We start from the raw sequence: 14,704 nt of genomic DNA, 5'->3' as shown, positions 1-14,704 counted from the left end.
GCCGCGTGTGGCTCCCACATTGGGTTGATGACTCCTCTGAATCGCGCCGTTGCAGCTGTGATGGTGGAGATGCATCTCTGTGCAGCTACTGCAGGTAAGGAGCCGAAAGCAGCACATCTGGCAACTTGGGACAACTGCCGAGTCAAGGAACCTACAAGACACGGGAGCAGCAGCGGTGCCATGCTCTCAACACCTAGTGAAGCAAAAAATCACAACATTCAGGTGTATGAACGTAGTCCCCCAATTCAGATTCTTACACATACTACTGTAGTAGCTGAACATGTGAATTAATGTAAACGTATAAATTAAGAATCCAGAATCATTCAAACCAGCTTTACAGCTCTTTCCAGAAAGTCTTAGGGTACTGACAAAATAACCATATTACGCCATATTATCAGATATTAATTAAATGCAGTGTCTATATTATTTTCAGGTGTTGCTAGCTGCTAATATGATCTTCTTAAAATTAGAAAATGAAATAACATAATATATTTTAAATATTGTGGTTGTGATGCAGAAAATATTTACCTTCTGGATGAATAATGTCTTTGATGTAAAATAAATATTCACAAAAATATGTCTTGTCTAATATATCTAATGGTGAATTGCTGAGCTAAGACTATATCTAATGGTGAACAAAGCTAAGAAACCTTATTTAAGAAGGTTTAGAAAAACTCTGTCTGAATGTAGTTTCTTTGAAAGATATTTTAATTTTTTTTTTTTATTATTTTCTTATTTTAAATTATCAGAGCTACATGCTACAATACTAATCTCATTTCCACATATATTAACTTACTGAGAGTCTATGTAGAAGGCTTCATTAATAATAATAATTATAATAATAACCTTCACGCTAAGAGTACCGCTAGCTACGTTACCTAGCTTGCCAGACTGATACATTTCTCTCCATCGGCATATGAATGTGTTCGTTTCAATACAGTGAGTACAGGCAGACATAAACATGCATCACATACCTGTCTAAAATGCCACTACAAACGCCTATATAAGCCAATTATTGAATCCAAAACCATCAATGTGAAGGCAACATGCTTCAGACGAACGGAAACTTCACGAGTTCTTCTTCTTCTTCTTCTTTTTCTTCTTTCTTTTACTGGCAACCGCACTTAATAGTGCATTACTGCCATCATCAGGTAGCTTGGATCAGAAACATTTCCTCTATCTCTTAACAACTTCACGAGTTCCTGTCACGTAATAACTTTGAAGAAAGTCATAACGCGCGCATGCGCAGTACAATCACGTCGTCTTCTTCTTCTTCTTCTTCTTAATGTTTAACGGCGGTTGGCATCCAGCGTAATTGGTGCATTACCGCCACCATCTGCTCCGGAGTGTGGATCAGACAACAGGTTCACAGACTAATACACCCAATTCCCTCCTTCTCCCCCAAGCATACAAATCCACACACTTCATCCTTATTCTACTATATAATAATAATAATTTTAACCTTCCTCAATACCCCTATAACTCTTCATACTCTATTAAAAACCCCTGTGTCCCTTAAGAATCCATAAGTATTCTAGTCTGTGCCCTATGTTGTGTGCTCAATAGCCCTTTTAATGTCATGTCCTGAACCTCTATCTCTCTCAACTTATTCCTCATCAACTCTCTCTGAACCTCATACCTGCTGCACCTCAAGACCACATGCTCCACTGACTCCTCTTCCTGGCAAACCTCACACAATCCAGTATCATGTTTTCCTATTAACTTGAGTGTTTTATTTAATAAACAATGTCCCAATCTTAACCTAGATATGACTGTTTCCTCTCTGCGATTTCCACTACCAATCACTGAACATTTAACATCCCTCTGGATTTGATATAAATGCCTTCCTTTCCCCTCTCTATCCCACCTCTCTTGCCACATTTGATTTATTGTCTTCCATATCACACTTTTAACCTCTGCTTTACTGATACTTACTTGCATTTCTATGTTTCCTTTTGTTAACGCCGTTTTAGCTAATTTATCTGCCATTTAATTTCCCCTTATCCCTACATGTCCTGGTACCCATAAAAATTTGATCTGCCTTCCTTGGTTATATATTCTTGTAACTAACTGTAGGACTTCAGTATATCTTGCCGACTTTTTGAATAGAATGACCTTATACTTGCTAAAACTGATGATGAATCTGAACAAACCAAAACTTTATGCTGCCCTGTCTTTTCCACGCATCGTACAGCGATTAATATTTCCAGCATTTCCACTGTATAAACCCCTAACATATTAGATGTTCTTCTATTAATTCCAATTCCTTTACTTGGAACCACCACACTCAATCCTGTTACTTCCGTCTCTGGTTCCTTGGCACCATCTGTATAAACCTGTATGTAATCATTATACTTTTCCGCTATCCGATTGTTGAAGACCATTTTTAGATTTATACCTTCCTTTGCCCTCCTTTTTTCCTCTAACACATACCAATCTACCTCAGGCCAAACTAACTTCCAGGGAGCCGTCTCTGGATAAACTACTGTGCAACTTATCCTCAAATTAAAAACTCCTAATTCTTTAGCCGAGTCATTTCCAATCCTACCAAAGTTCTCATTTAGCCTTTTCCCATATTCCCAGCTCTCCTGTAACATTGCCTTAGTAGGATGTGAATCATTATGCCCTTGTAAACCTGCCCAATAATTTACCATCAACTGCTTCCTTCTTAATTCTAAAGGACATTCTCCTATTTCTACCTGTAATGCTGACACTGGGGTAGTTTTAAAAGCTCCACAACACAGCCTCAAGGCCTGTAGTGCAATCACTGGATTCCAACTTCTGTATATAGATGGCTATTCTGTTACATAAAGTAACACGTGGGTGTAAATGGAACATGTTTGAACGCACAAATATAGGAAATACAAATGAATTAAGTTGTTCTCGACCAGCAGGGGCCAGCAGAGAACTATCGTTTTCATGCACACAGCAACGCAAAGGCTGCTGGGTAATGATCACGGGCAAACATGGCAGCCACCCTACCAAGGATCTTGTCCTTCGGTAAAAATACGAAGGCTTTGCTCAGTGGCTTGAGGTTGTCTGCAGTTCCAGCCCAGCAATACAGTGTTGAAGTTTCTATTTATGGAGAAAACATTACTCACACGGGATAGGTGAGGCTCAGTTTTAAAGCACGTCTGTTTGTCTCTATTAGCATTTGTTGTGAGAGTAGACGGTCAGGTCTTGTGAAATGAATCTGTATTAATAGCAGTACTGTTAGTTTGTGCATGTAGAGGCAGCTGAGTGATGAAGGATGCTGCTGCCTCTGTCAGTGTCACGGTGAACCGGATGATTCCGTTTGCTGCTTGCTTTTGTTGCAGGTCTATAACGAAAATGATGTGAGAAGGGCTAGATTCATCGGCAGACAAAAAGAGGTCTCTAAACTATTTCAACACTGCATTGGGTGCACTAGAAGATAACCTTATTTAAATTAAAATTAACTAAAATATTGCCGTAGATTGTTCACTCATTGATCTTTTCATATTTGATGCAGGTGAATGAGAACTTTGCAATCAGCTTGGTTGCTGAGGAACCAGTGACATACGTAGAGTCAAGAGTGGTGTCCTGTGATGGAGGCGGAGGGGCTATCGGCCACCCCAGAGTTTACATCAACTTGGTGAACAAGTCTTTTCTATAAGAACAGCTAATACAATTCAAAAGATGAGAAAGGTAGATTATACCTTAGCAGCAGAAATTCATAATAAGCAATATTTCCCATTGGGTTGTAATTCCAGGAGGCATCTAAAATAAATTAACTGTTTTCAAAATGAATGATGTGCAACCCAAGATCACATGATCATAAATGGCAGAATGTCTTCTGGCAGAAGTGGCCATCGAATTGACTTGTGGAAGGGCCCTTTGTGCAGGGAGTTAGTCGCTTCCTTTCTTTTGGAAACGAAAATAGTTCCCCAAGCCCTTCTACGTTGCCTAAAGCAGGGGTGTCCAATCCTACTTCTGAAAGCCCAACGTCCTGCAGAGTTAAGCTCCAACACACTTGCATGGACGTTTCTAGTGAATCTGAAGACCTTGATTAACTGGTTCAGAGTTGGAGCTAAACAATCCCCTTGTCCAAATACCCACACTTGTGGTCTCGGCCACTTGAGAGCGCATGTGCGCGACAGGAAGTGCGCAAGACTCCCAGATCTTAAAAACGCCAAAGCGCAGTGCCCTTAACGCACACTAAATCCACACTATCTCGAATACCGCTCCAGAGCAGTTTTCAAGGCTTAGTGTATCCCATCATGCATCATGTTCTGGAAATAAATCGTGAGACTTTTTGCTGAGATCTCGCGAGAAGTTTTATGTGTGTCTTTTACACTTTTCCAAGAAAGTGACTTAAGGGCGCTATATATCATGCTCTATTGGTGATTTCAGTGTATATATATATATATGTGCACATGGTTTATTCCAGCATTCACAGACAGAGGGCGCACATGGTCTTTTCAATAAATCATGGTCTTATCAACCCTTAAGAATTACAATGTAAATCAACTGGATGTGAAATGTCAGCATATTCTTTAGAAAAATTTTCAAATGATTTTGGATGTTACCTTTTGCATTGGAAAATGTTTGGTGTAAGATGTACTTCACCGTCAATTTTTACACAAATGATTACAAAGGAACAGCAAGTAACACATTGAATTAAACGTCAAATTTCAAAGTAGAAAAATTTAAATAGTATTCTCTTGTAAAACATACTAAAATAATCTTTGTACTGTTTATTATTTTGAAAAATCATTTTTACAGTTCACTCTTCACAGAGATGTAAGAAGAAGAACCATTTTTTTGGCCAGCTTTAAAAAAAACCCGCTAAAACCAGCCTAAGCCTGTTTATAGCTGGTTTGCAGACTGGTTTTAGAGGGGTTTTGACCACTTCTTTGGCGAGACAGGCTGGGAGACCAGCTAAAACCAGCTATTTACAACATAAACCATTTATTTTATTTTATTGTTTTGCTGTTTTTGTTTCAGCAGGGAAAGAACCTTTCAGAAAACTTTATTTATCTTTAAAGTTATTAAAAGAATATTTTTTTTCTTAGTATGAAGAATTCATATTTAGAACTTGAGCGAGTAATTCTTTAAAAGGCCCTTTCAGTTTTGGTTCAGTCAGTTTATATGTGAGTGCATATGTGCAATACCTTGTGAGAGTGTAACGCATATGTGGCCTAAATGATCTGACATATCTCATGTATAATCAAAATCTTTGGTCCTCTTGTTCTGAAAGAAGACCTTATAAGACCGGTCAGCTGCACACTCACGTACACAAATTGATATTTTCCTACTCCGACACTCTATAGGATAGAAATGGTGTTCATTTTACTTTCAGCGATGTTTCTGAAGCACTTCTGGGCAGGATGACATGAAAAAGAGCAAAGGGTGAAAGAACGCAGCCACCTGCATCTTTAAGCACCGGTGAGCTGCGTTCCTGTCTCGTTCCTGCTAAGTTTGGAGAATGTCAAGGGGGATTTAGTCTGATAAGAAACGCTAGTGCGGAACAATACATGTTTGAGGAAGATCATATATATATATTTCATCAAGAGTATTCTCTGCCGGTGCGGCCATGCCAAATTGGCCTTGTGGCAGTGTGGAGGAAGACTGGTCTCTGGTGGTGCATGCAGTGGAACTGAGTTTTCCAGCTGGAGGCCCCTCAGGTTGAGAGAAAGGCAGCCATGCTGCTCTTTGTGCAGGGAGTTAGTCGCTTCCTTTCTTTTGGAAACGAAAATAGTTCCCCAAGCCCTTCTACGTTGCCTAAAGCAGGGGTGTCCAATCCTACTTCTGAAAGCCCAACGTCCTGCAGAGTTAAGCTCCAACACACTTGCATGGACGTTTCTAGTGAATCTGAAGACCTTGATTAACTGGTTCAGAGTTGGAGCTAAACAATCCCCTTGTCCAAATACCCACACTTGTGGTCTCGGCCACTTGAGAGCGCATGTGCGCGACAGGAAGTGCGCAAGACTCCCAGATCTTAAAAACGCCAAAGCGCAGTGCCCTTAACGCACACTAAATCCACACTATCTCGAATACCGCTCCAGAGCAGTTTTCAAGGCTTAGTGTATCCCATCATGCATCATGTTCTGGAAATAAATCGTGAGACTTTTTGCTGAGATCTCGCGAGAAGTCACGTAAACCTTTCCAATGTAAGTTAAATATTAATAATAGTTAGATATTACATATAATTTGGTAGTAAAACAAAGAGTTGCACGTTTTATTGGTGCAAATTAGTAGTGGTGATATTTATTTTATACAACATTTGCAACTGCTTTTTATCACTCAATCAGAAGCACCACAAAATTAAATTATGTCATGTTATAGGGACTACTGAACAGACATTTAGAAGTTTATTTTAAAATGCAAAGCATTGAAAATAAAAATAAAGCTCTGTAAACACTTTTTTACATTTTTACAACATAAGTTTGTCCCATCAGGTAATGAAAAGTTCGACACACACTTGTGGTCTTCATGCTCACTTGAACACTTGGACCAAATACAGGAAATGCGTCATATAAGTAATCAAGTGCAAAGACCACAAGTGCGGGTATTTGGACAAGGCATCTGCAGGACAGTGGCCCTCAAGGAACAGGTTTGGACACCCCTGGCATAAAGCATGGTTCAACAACCTCTTGACATATTTGAAGTGCTTGATTCAGTTGAACTAATCAAATGTGCAGAAACATGTCTGTCTACTTGTTGCATGTAACAGTATATATATTATAGCATCATGCATTAATTAATTCAACCTTTTCACAGGACAAAGAAACCAAATCTGGCACGTGTGGATACTGTGGGCTGCAGTTTAAGCAGAAGCATCATCACTGAAGAACTGTCTTTTGTCTGTGTGGGCTATACATTATTCACCTTTGAGGATATCTGATTCTATTGTCTGTACAATAAAAGGCAGCCATGCTGCTATAATTGGGGCTGGTGACAGAAGGCAAGAGACAGCGTGATGCCAATTAACCCTTATCTGCGCTGTGTCCTGTCCAGTATGTGTGATAGGTAAGGGGAAGGATTCATTGTTGAGGGCTGTAGATTTTTACTTTATCAGGAGGCGTCTAAATTGCAGGTGGTTGGCTAGTTTAAACATTGCTCTGAGCAAAATCTTGGGGTGAAACTGAGCAGATGAATTGCGCTGCATAGAAAAGTGCTCTCTATTATTCATGAAGCTAAAATGGCGCCAGTAGAGATACAGAAGGATGTTGCAGGTTCTCAGTAAACGTCGTCTTTCACGGTTTTAAATTGCTTCGTAGCACTGTTTGACATTTCAGTGTGATCACCATTTCTTTCCACCGTAATAATTATTTTATTCCATTTAAACCCAACCCAATCAGAATCCAACTGACTTCAAAGCACGCGAACGTTTGAGGACAAAACTGCAGTGTGAGCTAATTTACAGAACTATCTTAGGCCACACGAATGGATTGGCTGCTTCTCTTTATAATTAGGCTACTCTTCCAAACTGTCGAAATGAAACTGTAGTGTTCTTTGATATGACCGCTAACTTCACCTAATTGTCTGCACTAATTCCCTTCTGCCCCATGTACTAGAGTCATGACCTTTATTCAGGAGACTGTGTCATGTTTCTCAAAGCTGGACTCTTCCTATTGCTCTCAAGAGAGTTTATGTGTATGCGTACTTATGATTTAGGACTGAGATCCACCAAATGAAAGGAAAGCTGTTGTTTTGTTAACATTTAGAAAACTTTTTCAGCACGTTTATGTTGTTATTTTATTATTTTGTTGTTGTAGCACACTGGCTCTGAATGAAACAAATTGCTAATAAATAAGCTGTTCTTCATTGTTAAGGGCTGTGGATAGACAGGCTCTAAAAGCTGCCAGGGCCAAGCATATCCACAAACTCATAGAAAATAACCAAAACAATCCAAGGTTTTTATTTAGCACAGTGGCTAGATTAACAAATAACCAGACGCCACCCGATCTAAATATTCCCTCACAGTTTAATAGTAATGACTTTATGAATTTCTTCACTGATAAAATAGATAACATCAGAAATACAATAACAAATGTAGATTCTACAGCGTATAAAAAGCATTTTCATTTTATGTGAAAAAGCATAATAGGACCCCTTTAAGCAAAGAAGAATTAAAGCAGCACTATGTAACTTTTCGACCCGACCAGGCTACAATAGTCCAAATATAAGTACTTATTATAAGTGTACCGTAGTGATTCGGTATAAAACAAAACCGCGGTTTGGAAGATGAATTCATGATATCGCTCATATACATTTTGCAAATTTTGAACACAGAAAAAGTTACATAGTGCTGCTTTAAAGATCTACCCATGGGTAGAGTGCGAACCAACTGCAGGGTAAGGCTAAAAGTAGCCTAATGTTAATGTAATGTACGCTATAAACTACACACATCATAAACCCGCCTGTTTAGACAAGTACCTGATATGATGTCAGGAAATATTTTAATATGACTGAATTTGTATTTAAAGTGATGACAACTCAATAAAAGCATTCTAAGTTGCAAATTATTACGCTTTAATTCATATAGTTATTCAAACAGCGAGTAAATTATGGAGAGAGCGAGCAAAGAACATTCGCATTAAAGAATATTATCACTGACTTCAGTCTAGCCCAGGGGTCTGCAACCTTCAACATCAAAAGAGCCATTTTGGCCCCTTTAAAATTCATGTGGAGCCACAAAACCTATTTGATCCCTAAAATGAAGATAGCACAGCATATAGCTAAAGTTTTATATTCAGTTATGTTACAGGGCAGGGGTGTAGCAATCATTTCAGAAGTGAGTGAGACAGAAATGTCAAATATAATAATAATAATATTTATGAATGTTTGTCTAATTGACCAAAAAAAAAACCTTTTTCTTAAGTTATGTCTTACTTTTAACTGGCTAAGAAATAAAATACACTGCTGGACAATAACCAATAATTTATAGGCTATTCTATAATATTTTTGATACATATTTTCCTAATTACAATTTTATGATTATGATTGTTTTATATACTACAAACACCTTTTCCATTTTTATCACAGAATAAGGCTGAAAAAATATATGTTATAGCTTCTGTACTGTAATATATGTTATGTCAGTTAGCACTGTATCATTCATATACTTTACCTGGAGAAGACTAGAAAAACACGCATAAACCATATATTGTCGCAATTGTTTATTGTCTTCACATTTCATTAGTTATGGTTTATGCTTGTTATTCAGCTCAGCTAAAGTGATTGCTGGATACCTTTGGATTTCCTGCACGTCAAAAGTTATTACTACTTCTAGAAGTCTGTTTTGGACTTCTAACGCGAGAGCGCCCTCAGGCTTCGAGTATGAATGAAACATACACTGCAGGAGAGTGTTGAGTGCTCCATCATGTTCACAACTTTTTTGGATACGAATAAAATGTATCCAAAACGATGTGACTATCTTGTCTCTTTTAATTTGAATCTAGATTTATTCACACTGGCACTTGAAAACGTCTGCGTGAACACACTTGCCCGAAAAAAGTGCAAGGGAAGAGTTTAGGTTTTATTAAAACTCCGGGGAACACATCTCCAGCACATTCTATGCCCATGCTACTGGGAGCCACCGCGGAGGAATGAAAGAGCCTCGGATTGCCGACCCCTGGTCTAGTAGCCAGAGATTAAGCACTCAAAATTCCTGTTATAATCAATGTAGCTGTCCATACACTGTATGATAAATGAATCTCTTACTTATGTAATTCATTCATCTGCACTTTGTTGCTTATGATGAGAAAAATTGCGAGATTCATTTAGCACGCGATGACTAATGTGGACGCCTCTGATTTGCCATTGTGTTCATAAACTCACCAGAATCGTGTGTGATTGGTTATAATGTGCAACGCTGTAAGAACGCGTAAAAAATTGTGATGCGACATGAGCAGGTTTAAATTTATTACAGCAATCCACACTTTTCATTTAATTTTCATTTTCATTAGTTTCATGTTTCAAGTATTATCGTTTTTTTTTTTAACCAGGGGACCCACCAAGTTAATTATTTTGGCCTTTATGGGGGGTCCCTTAATGCTTATGGGAGGTAAGCATTAAGCACCCCACCCCCCAATTCGAACTGTTGTATATATCCAACAGAATTGAGTTCTCTTTTAACTGTGAATACGAAAATGGGATTTCCCATTTCTGTAGTGTGCAGCAAGTTTCTTCAACGAACGCCTGGATGTCATTATTTATTACCTTAAATGTAAGTTATTTATAAAGCCGAAAAAGAAAGGAATTCTCGGATGAATTCGTCCTGAATAATTCAGCCTAACATCAACAAGGTTGTGGCAGGTTCTCCTCTGTTCTAATGAATACTTTATTATCATCATCCTGAGCTTCAAACTGGGAAGAATGAACAAAATAAATAAATAAATATATCGAGGGCAAGCTTCAAGAGCGCAATTAACACACAAGCCGATCGCCTAAACGTTTATGCGAATATATAGGCCTATATATATAAGCCTGCATTTATTTGATCCAAAGTACAGCAAAAGCAGTAATGTTGTGAAATATTTTTTACTATTTAAAATAACTGTTTTCTATTTGAATATATTTTAAAATGATTTCTGTGATCGAAGCTGAATTTTCAGCATCATTACTCCAGTCTTCAGTGTCACATCCTTCAGAAATCAGTATAATATGTCTAATATGTTTCTTGATTTGCTGCTCAAGAAACCTTTTTTAATTATTATTATTATTAATGTTTTTTGAGCAGCAAAGCAGAATATCAGAATGATTTCTGAAGGATAGTGTGACTGGAGTAATGATGCAAAAAAAATTAGCTTTGAAATCACTATAAATTACATTTTTAAAAACGTGTAGGGGGGGGACGTGGTTAAAAGTGGGGGGCGGGGAGGGACACGCCCCCCGCGTCTCCCGCGTCCCCCGCGTAATCTACACCCCTGACCGTTTCAAATATCTGAGACGATTTCGCTAAAAAAAAAAAAAAAGAATCTTAAACCGGATACATTTAATGATGGAGTGACACAAATGTCTGTGCCACTTATCTGGACCATGGGGATTTCAAATGATCAAAAATGAAAAGAGTGAGAGGTCAACATGTCTACTTCATTCAGAATTTGTTAAATCATAAGTTACTTCACTTCTCTCACCAGGGGTTAGGATAAGACTGTCAAAGGCAATTTGTCTTTCTTCGTAGTTGGTTTTAAAGAGCTAGCATCTTGACAGGCTGAGTTTGCTCATGTCGCAGGTGGCTCTAAATGGCACCAATCCCGTATTGACAGTATGGCAAGCCATTTTAACTATGATATGTTTTTGCTGCTACTAATAGTTTTTAATTACTAGAAAGTAACCCAGTAATGGATATATTCTTCCCAATTGCACTAGTAACGATTCATTAAACACTCATACTTATACCAATTTGAACTGGGAATCTTGTGGATCAGATTTCAACTATTCACTTCCTGCTCTTCCAGTTGTTTCTGATACCCATTCCAGTTTTACTAGTAACTATTTATAATATTTTTTCTTTAGTATGAAAATAGATACTAGTGTCTATAACATTTTTATTTTAGTACTCATTAAATATTCATTATTGCATATTTATTTGATGTGTATTGAATTTTTACTACTGACATTTAAATCTTACTGACAAGATTTTTAGTTAAAATATGAATTTTCCATTCTGACTTGTCATTATAAGTAAACAGCAAGTTAAATGCAACTAATGTGATGAGAAATATTGCTTATAACAATTAGCATAGATGTCTCATAAATAGGCATCTAATAAATAAATATATATACATACACACAGCATATATATATATATATATATATATATACACACAGTATATATATATACACAGTATATACAGTATATATATATATATATATATATATAAAGTGACATTAAAATAGTTAGTCACTACTGGATTACTAACTGGTGATTAAAAATACTAATAAAACTAATACTAATAAAATAAAAAAATATTTTAATAACATAAAAACAGATACTAGTTAGTTTTAAGGGATAAATGTTAAAACAACTTGCCCTATCAATCATACTACGACTTTTAGGAGTACCATTGAGTTAACAGTTTAAGACCCCTTGAGTATTTATATTTGTCATAACTGAGTGATTATAACTACCAGTCTAAAAGACATTGTGTGGAAGGGTTCAAGTTACTGATGTATGTAAAATCATGTTGTGTGATTCCATTGGGAAAAATGTCATTTCAAACAATAAATGCAACTGAATAAAACAACCCTAGTGACCAACATGCTCTTGGGAGAATTTCAGCACCACGGACAGCGAACATCTGTGTTTTTTTTCCCCCACAAAATGACTCTTTATTTCTGGGATGTGAGATCAGCAACTGAGACTTCCGATTGGGGGAAATCTGTGTACGGTGCTACTATACAGCAGTGATTACTTTCTTTTACACAGACAGAACCAGATTTTTTCTTAAGAGAAAAGGTGCCAATCTACGTTGCTGTGTTGGTAAATCCTAAATATAAAGTTCATCAGACTTTCAGGAGGTCTAACAACAGCTTACAGAATGAAACTAATAATTAAGACATTAGCACGATTAAATTCCAAACCTAGCGTGTGGCTTTTGTGATGGCTCAACTATTCAGTTTGGTGCAACCAAAAAGTATGGGGGGAAAAAAAGTGACATAGTTATGAAGTATGCTGAGAGGAAGTAATAGGCCCTGAGTGTTCATGATAGTTATTCTGTGAGGAAATGGTTTCAGTCCATAACTCTGTGGAGTTGCTAAAAGTTTGGTTTAAGTTGGTGTTCCTGAATAAAGGATCGTGAAACACACCGTCAACCCAGTTTCTAAGAGTGGCCACTGGAGACTCTTGTTTCCTCTTTGTTATGTCTGAGTCACAGTTTGAAGAAGAGCACGACGTTCCTTTATGCATGCATGATGAGTAATCAGCTTGATTTAACGACGTAGCAGTCTGTGCAAGCGACCAGATTTTTGGCTTGGTCTCAATGGTCTTTTGGCCTTGTTGAAGGTAGAACTTTGCTGTCTGGTTGTCTTCAGTGGTAAGTCTTAAGCGGTCTTCACTAAATTCATGGACATCTCTCGGGAGCTCGGTAACAGATTCGTGAAAAGTCTCTTTAAAATGGTTATCTGGACATTCGCTGGTCTCTGAATGAACGTGCATGACAAAGGATGGTTTCGATTCGCACTCGGAGCCATCTGATTCCACTAGATCGAAGTCTTCCAGATCGCTGTGTAGTTGATCTGCATCATCCTTTCCATGGTTGTCTGGAGTTATGAAACAAATATTTAAACAGAGTATAAAAACATATATACAACAATATAATATAACACCAAAGGACGGTAACTACAATGATAACTATAAAGTTTTAATAATTGTAATTCTATGAGAATAGGGAAGTTGACAAGTCATATTCCAAACTTCCGAAGGTTATCATTCATGGTGTGTGAACGGGCCTGATATGTCGAACTCTTAACTGCAGCGCATACAGAAGTGGCATTTGTGTACTATAACCAATCAACAACAATTTGCTGAAGTTCTATATATCGCTATAGGCTATAAGCACAATTTGCATTTCAAACCAAGAGTAACATCAAAAAGCTTTCAACAAACCACTGAATTCTTGTTCGGTTTTTATTGGCTCCCCCTGCGATTCGTCCATATCTTCTTGGTCGTCGTCACACTCTTTCTCATCTGAGGTCTTGTTGCGCGGTGACCACGTCATCTTGTTTTCCTTCTTGAGTCTTCGCCGTGCGTTGGCGAACCAGGTGGACACCTGCGTAAGGGTCATCTTAGTGATGATGGCCAGCATGATCTTTTCACCCTTGGTGGGGTATGGGTTCTTTTTATGTTCCTGCAGCCATGCTTTCAGTGTGCTGGTGGTCTCTCTGGTAGCATTTTTTCTTCTTGTGCCCACATCTACAGATCCATATCTAAACAACATGACAAGTAGTGTATTTGTTTAAAAATTGGATGCAGAATTTTCAAAAACAGCTATTGTGCAAACAGTCCATTGATGCAACAAGAATAACGGTAAGGAGGTTATAATTCTTACCCATATCTGTCATACTGGTACTGTCCAATTGGGTAGTCGTAAGGGTAGTATGCAGAGCTTTGGGTGACTCTTGAATGTCCTGTTGCCACTCCATCTTTCTCACGGAGTTTACCCTAATATGAAAAAATGAAAAATTAAATAATTACAAAAGAGCTCTGTTACGATACTAATGATTGGGAAAACTTTCTGTTCATCCTTAAAAAATATCATATATTTTTATTGAAATGAACCAATGAAATGCATACCAGTGGATAATATGAGGTTGAATCTGGACCATAAGTGCTGCAGGTATCATAACCGTGACTCTTTGAACAGGAGTTGCCATAGACAGCAGGAGGGATCAGGTCATGATGGCTGGAGGCCACAAGCCTACTTTCATATACAGGGCAATAAAGCGAGTTTTGAGGAGAAGCTGCCACTCCAGAGTCCAGCAGTGAACCACTAGACTCATAGCAAGCGCTCAGAGTGTTAGAAGACATTAAAAGCTGCCAAAGAAAGGACAAAGAAGCTTTAGCATGTCCTTGAAAAGTATGGAACACTTATTTCTGCATTTTGACTATTAAAGGGATAGTTCACCCAAAAATGAAAATTTGATGTTTATCTGCTTACCCCCAGGGCATCCAAGATGTGACAAAGGTGACTTTGTTTCTTCAGTAGAACACATTTGATGATTTTTAACTTTAACC

At 37.8% G+C, this 14,704-nt stretch overlaps 1 protein-coding gene and 1 pseudogene across 1 annotated transcript in view; one reads left to right on the top strand and one right to left on the bottom strand.

The window, feature by feature from the left end:
• The first annotated feature begins 2,876 nt into the window (after positions 1 to 2,876).
• Positions 2,877 to 6,881, top strand: LOC107691546 (NADH dehydrogenase [ubiquinone] iron-sulfur protein 6, mitochondrial-like; annotated as a pseudogene).
• A 5,197-nt stretch (positions 6,882 to 12,078) lies between these two features.
• The window catches only part of LOC107691545 (iroquois-class homeodomain protein irx-4-B-like), a 4,853-nt gene continuing 2,227 nt past the window's right edge, over positions 12,079 to 14,704 (bottom strand). Inside the window, exons 2-5 of the mRNA XM_016490188.1 lie at positions 14,264 to 14,503; positions 14,019 to 14,131; positions 13,577 to 13,896; positions 12,079 to 13,230 (exon numbers count right to left, since the gene is read on the bottom strand). Of these exons, the coding sequence (XP_016345674.1) occupies positions 12,632 to 13,230; positions 13,577 to 13,896; positions 14,019 to 14,131; positions 14,264 to 14,503 (1,272 nt within the window). The 3' untranslated portion in view covers positions 12,079 to 12,631. The remainder of the gene's footprint in view (positions 13,231 to 13,576; positions 13,897 to 14,018; positions 14,132 to 14,263; positions 14,504 to 14,704) is intronic.

Source organism: Sinocyclocheilus anshuiensis, unplaced genomic scaffold (genome assembly GCF_001515605.1).
Source record: "Sinocyclocheilus anshuiensis isolate Anshui unplaced genomic scaffold, SAMN03320099.WGS_v1.1 scaffold162, whole genome shotgun sequence".
NCBI classification, from domain to species: Eukaryota; Metazoa; Chordata; class Actinopteri; order Cypriniformes; family Cyprinidae; genus Sinocyclocheilus; species Sinocyclocheilus anshuiensis.
The sequence above is the reverse complement of the archived record's forward strand: the minus strand, read 5'-3'. Positions and strand labels throughout refer to the sequence as shown.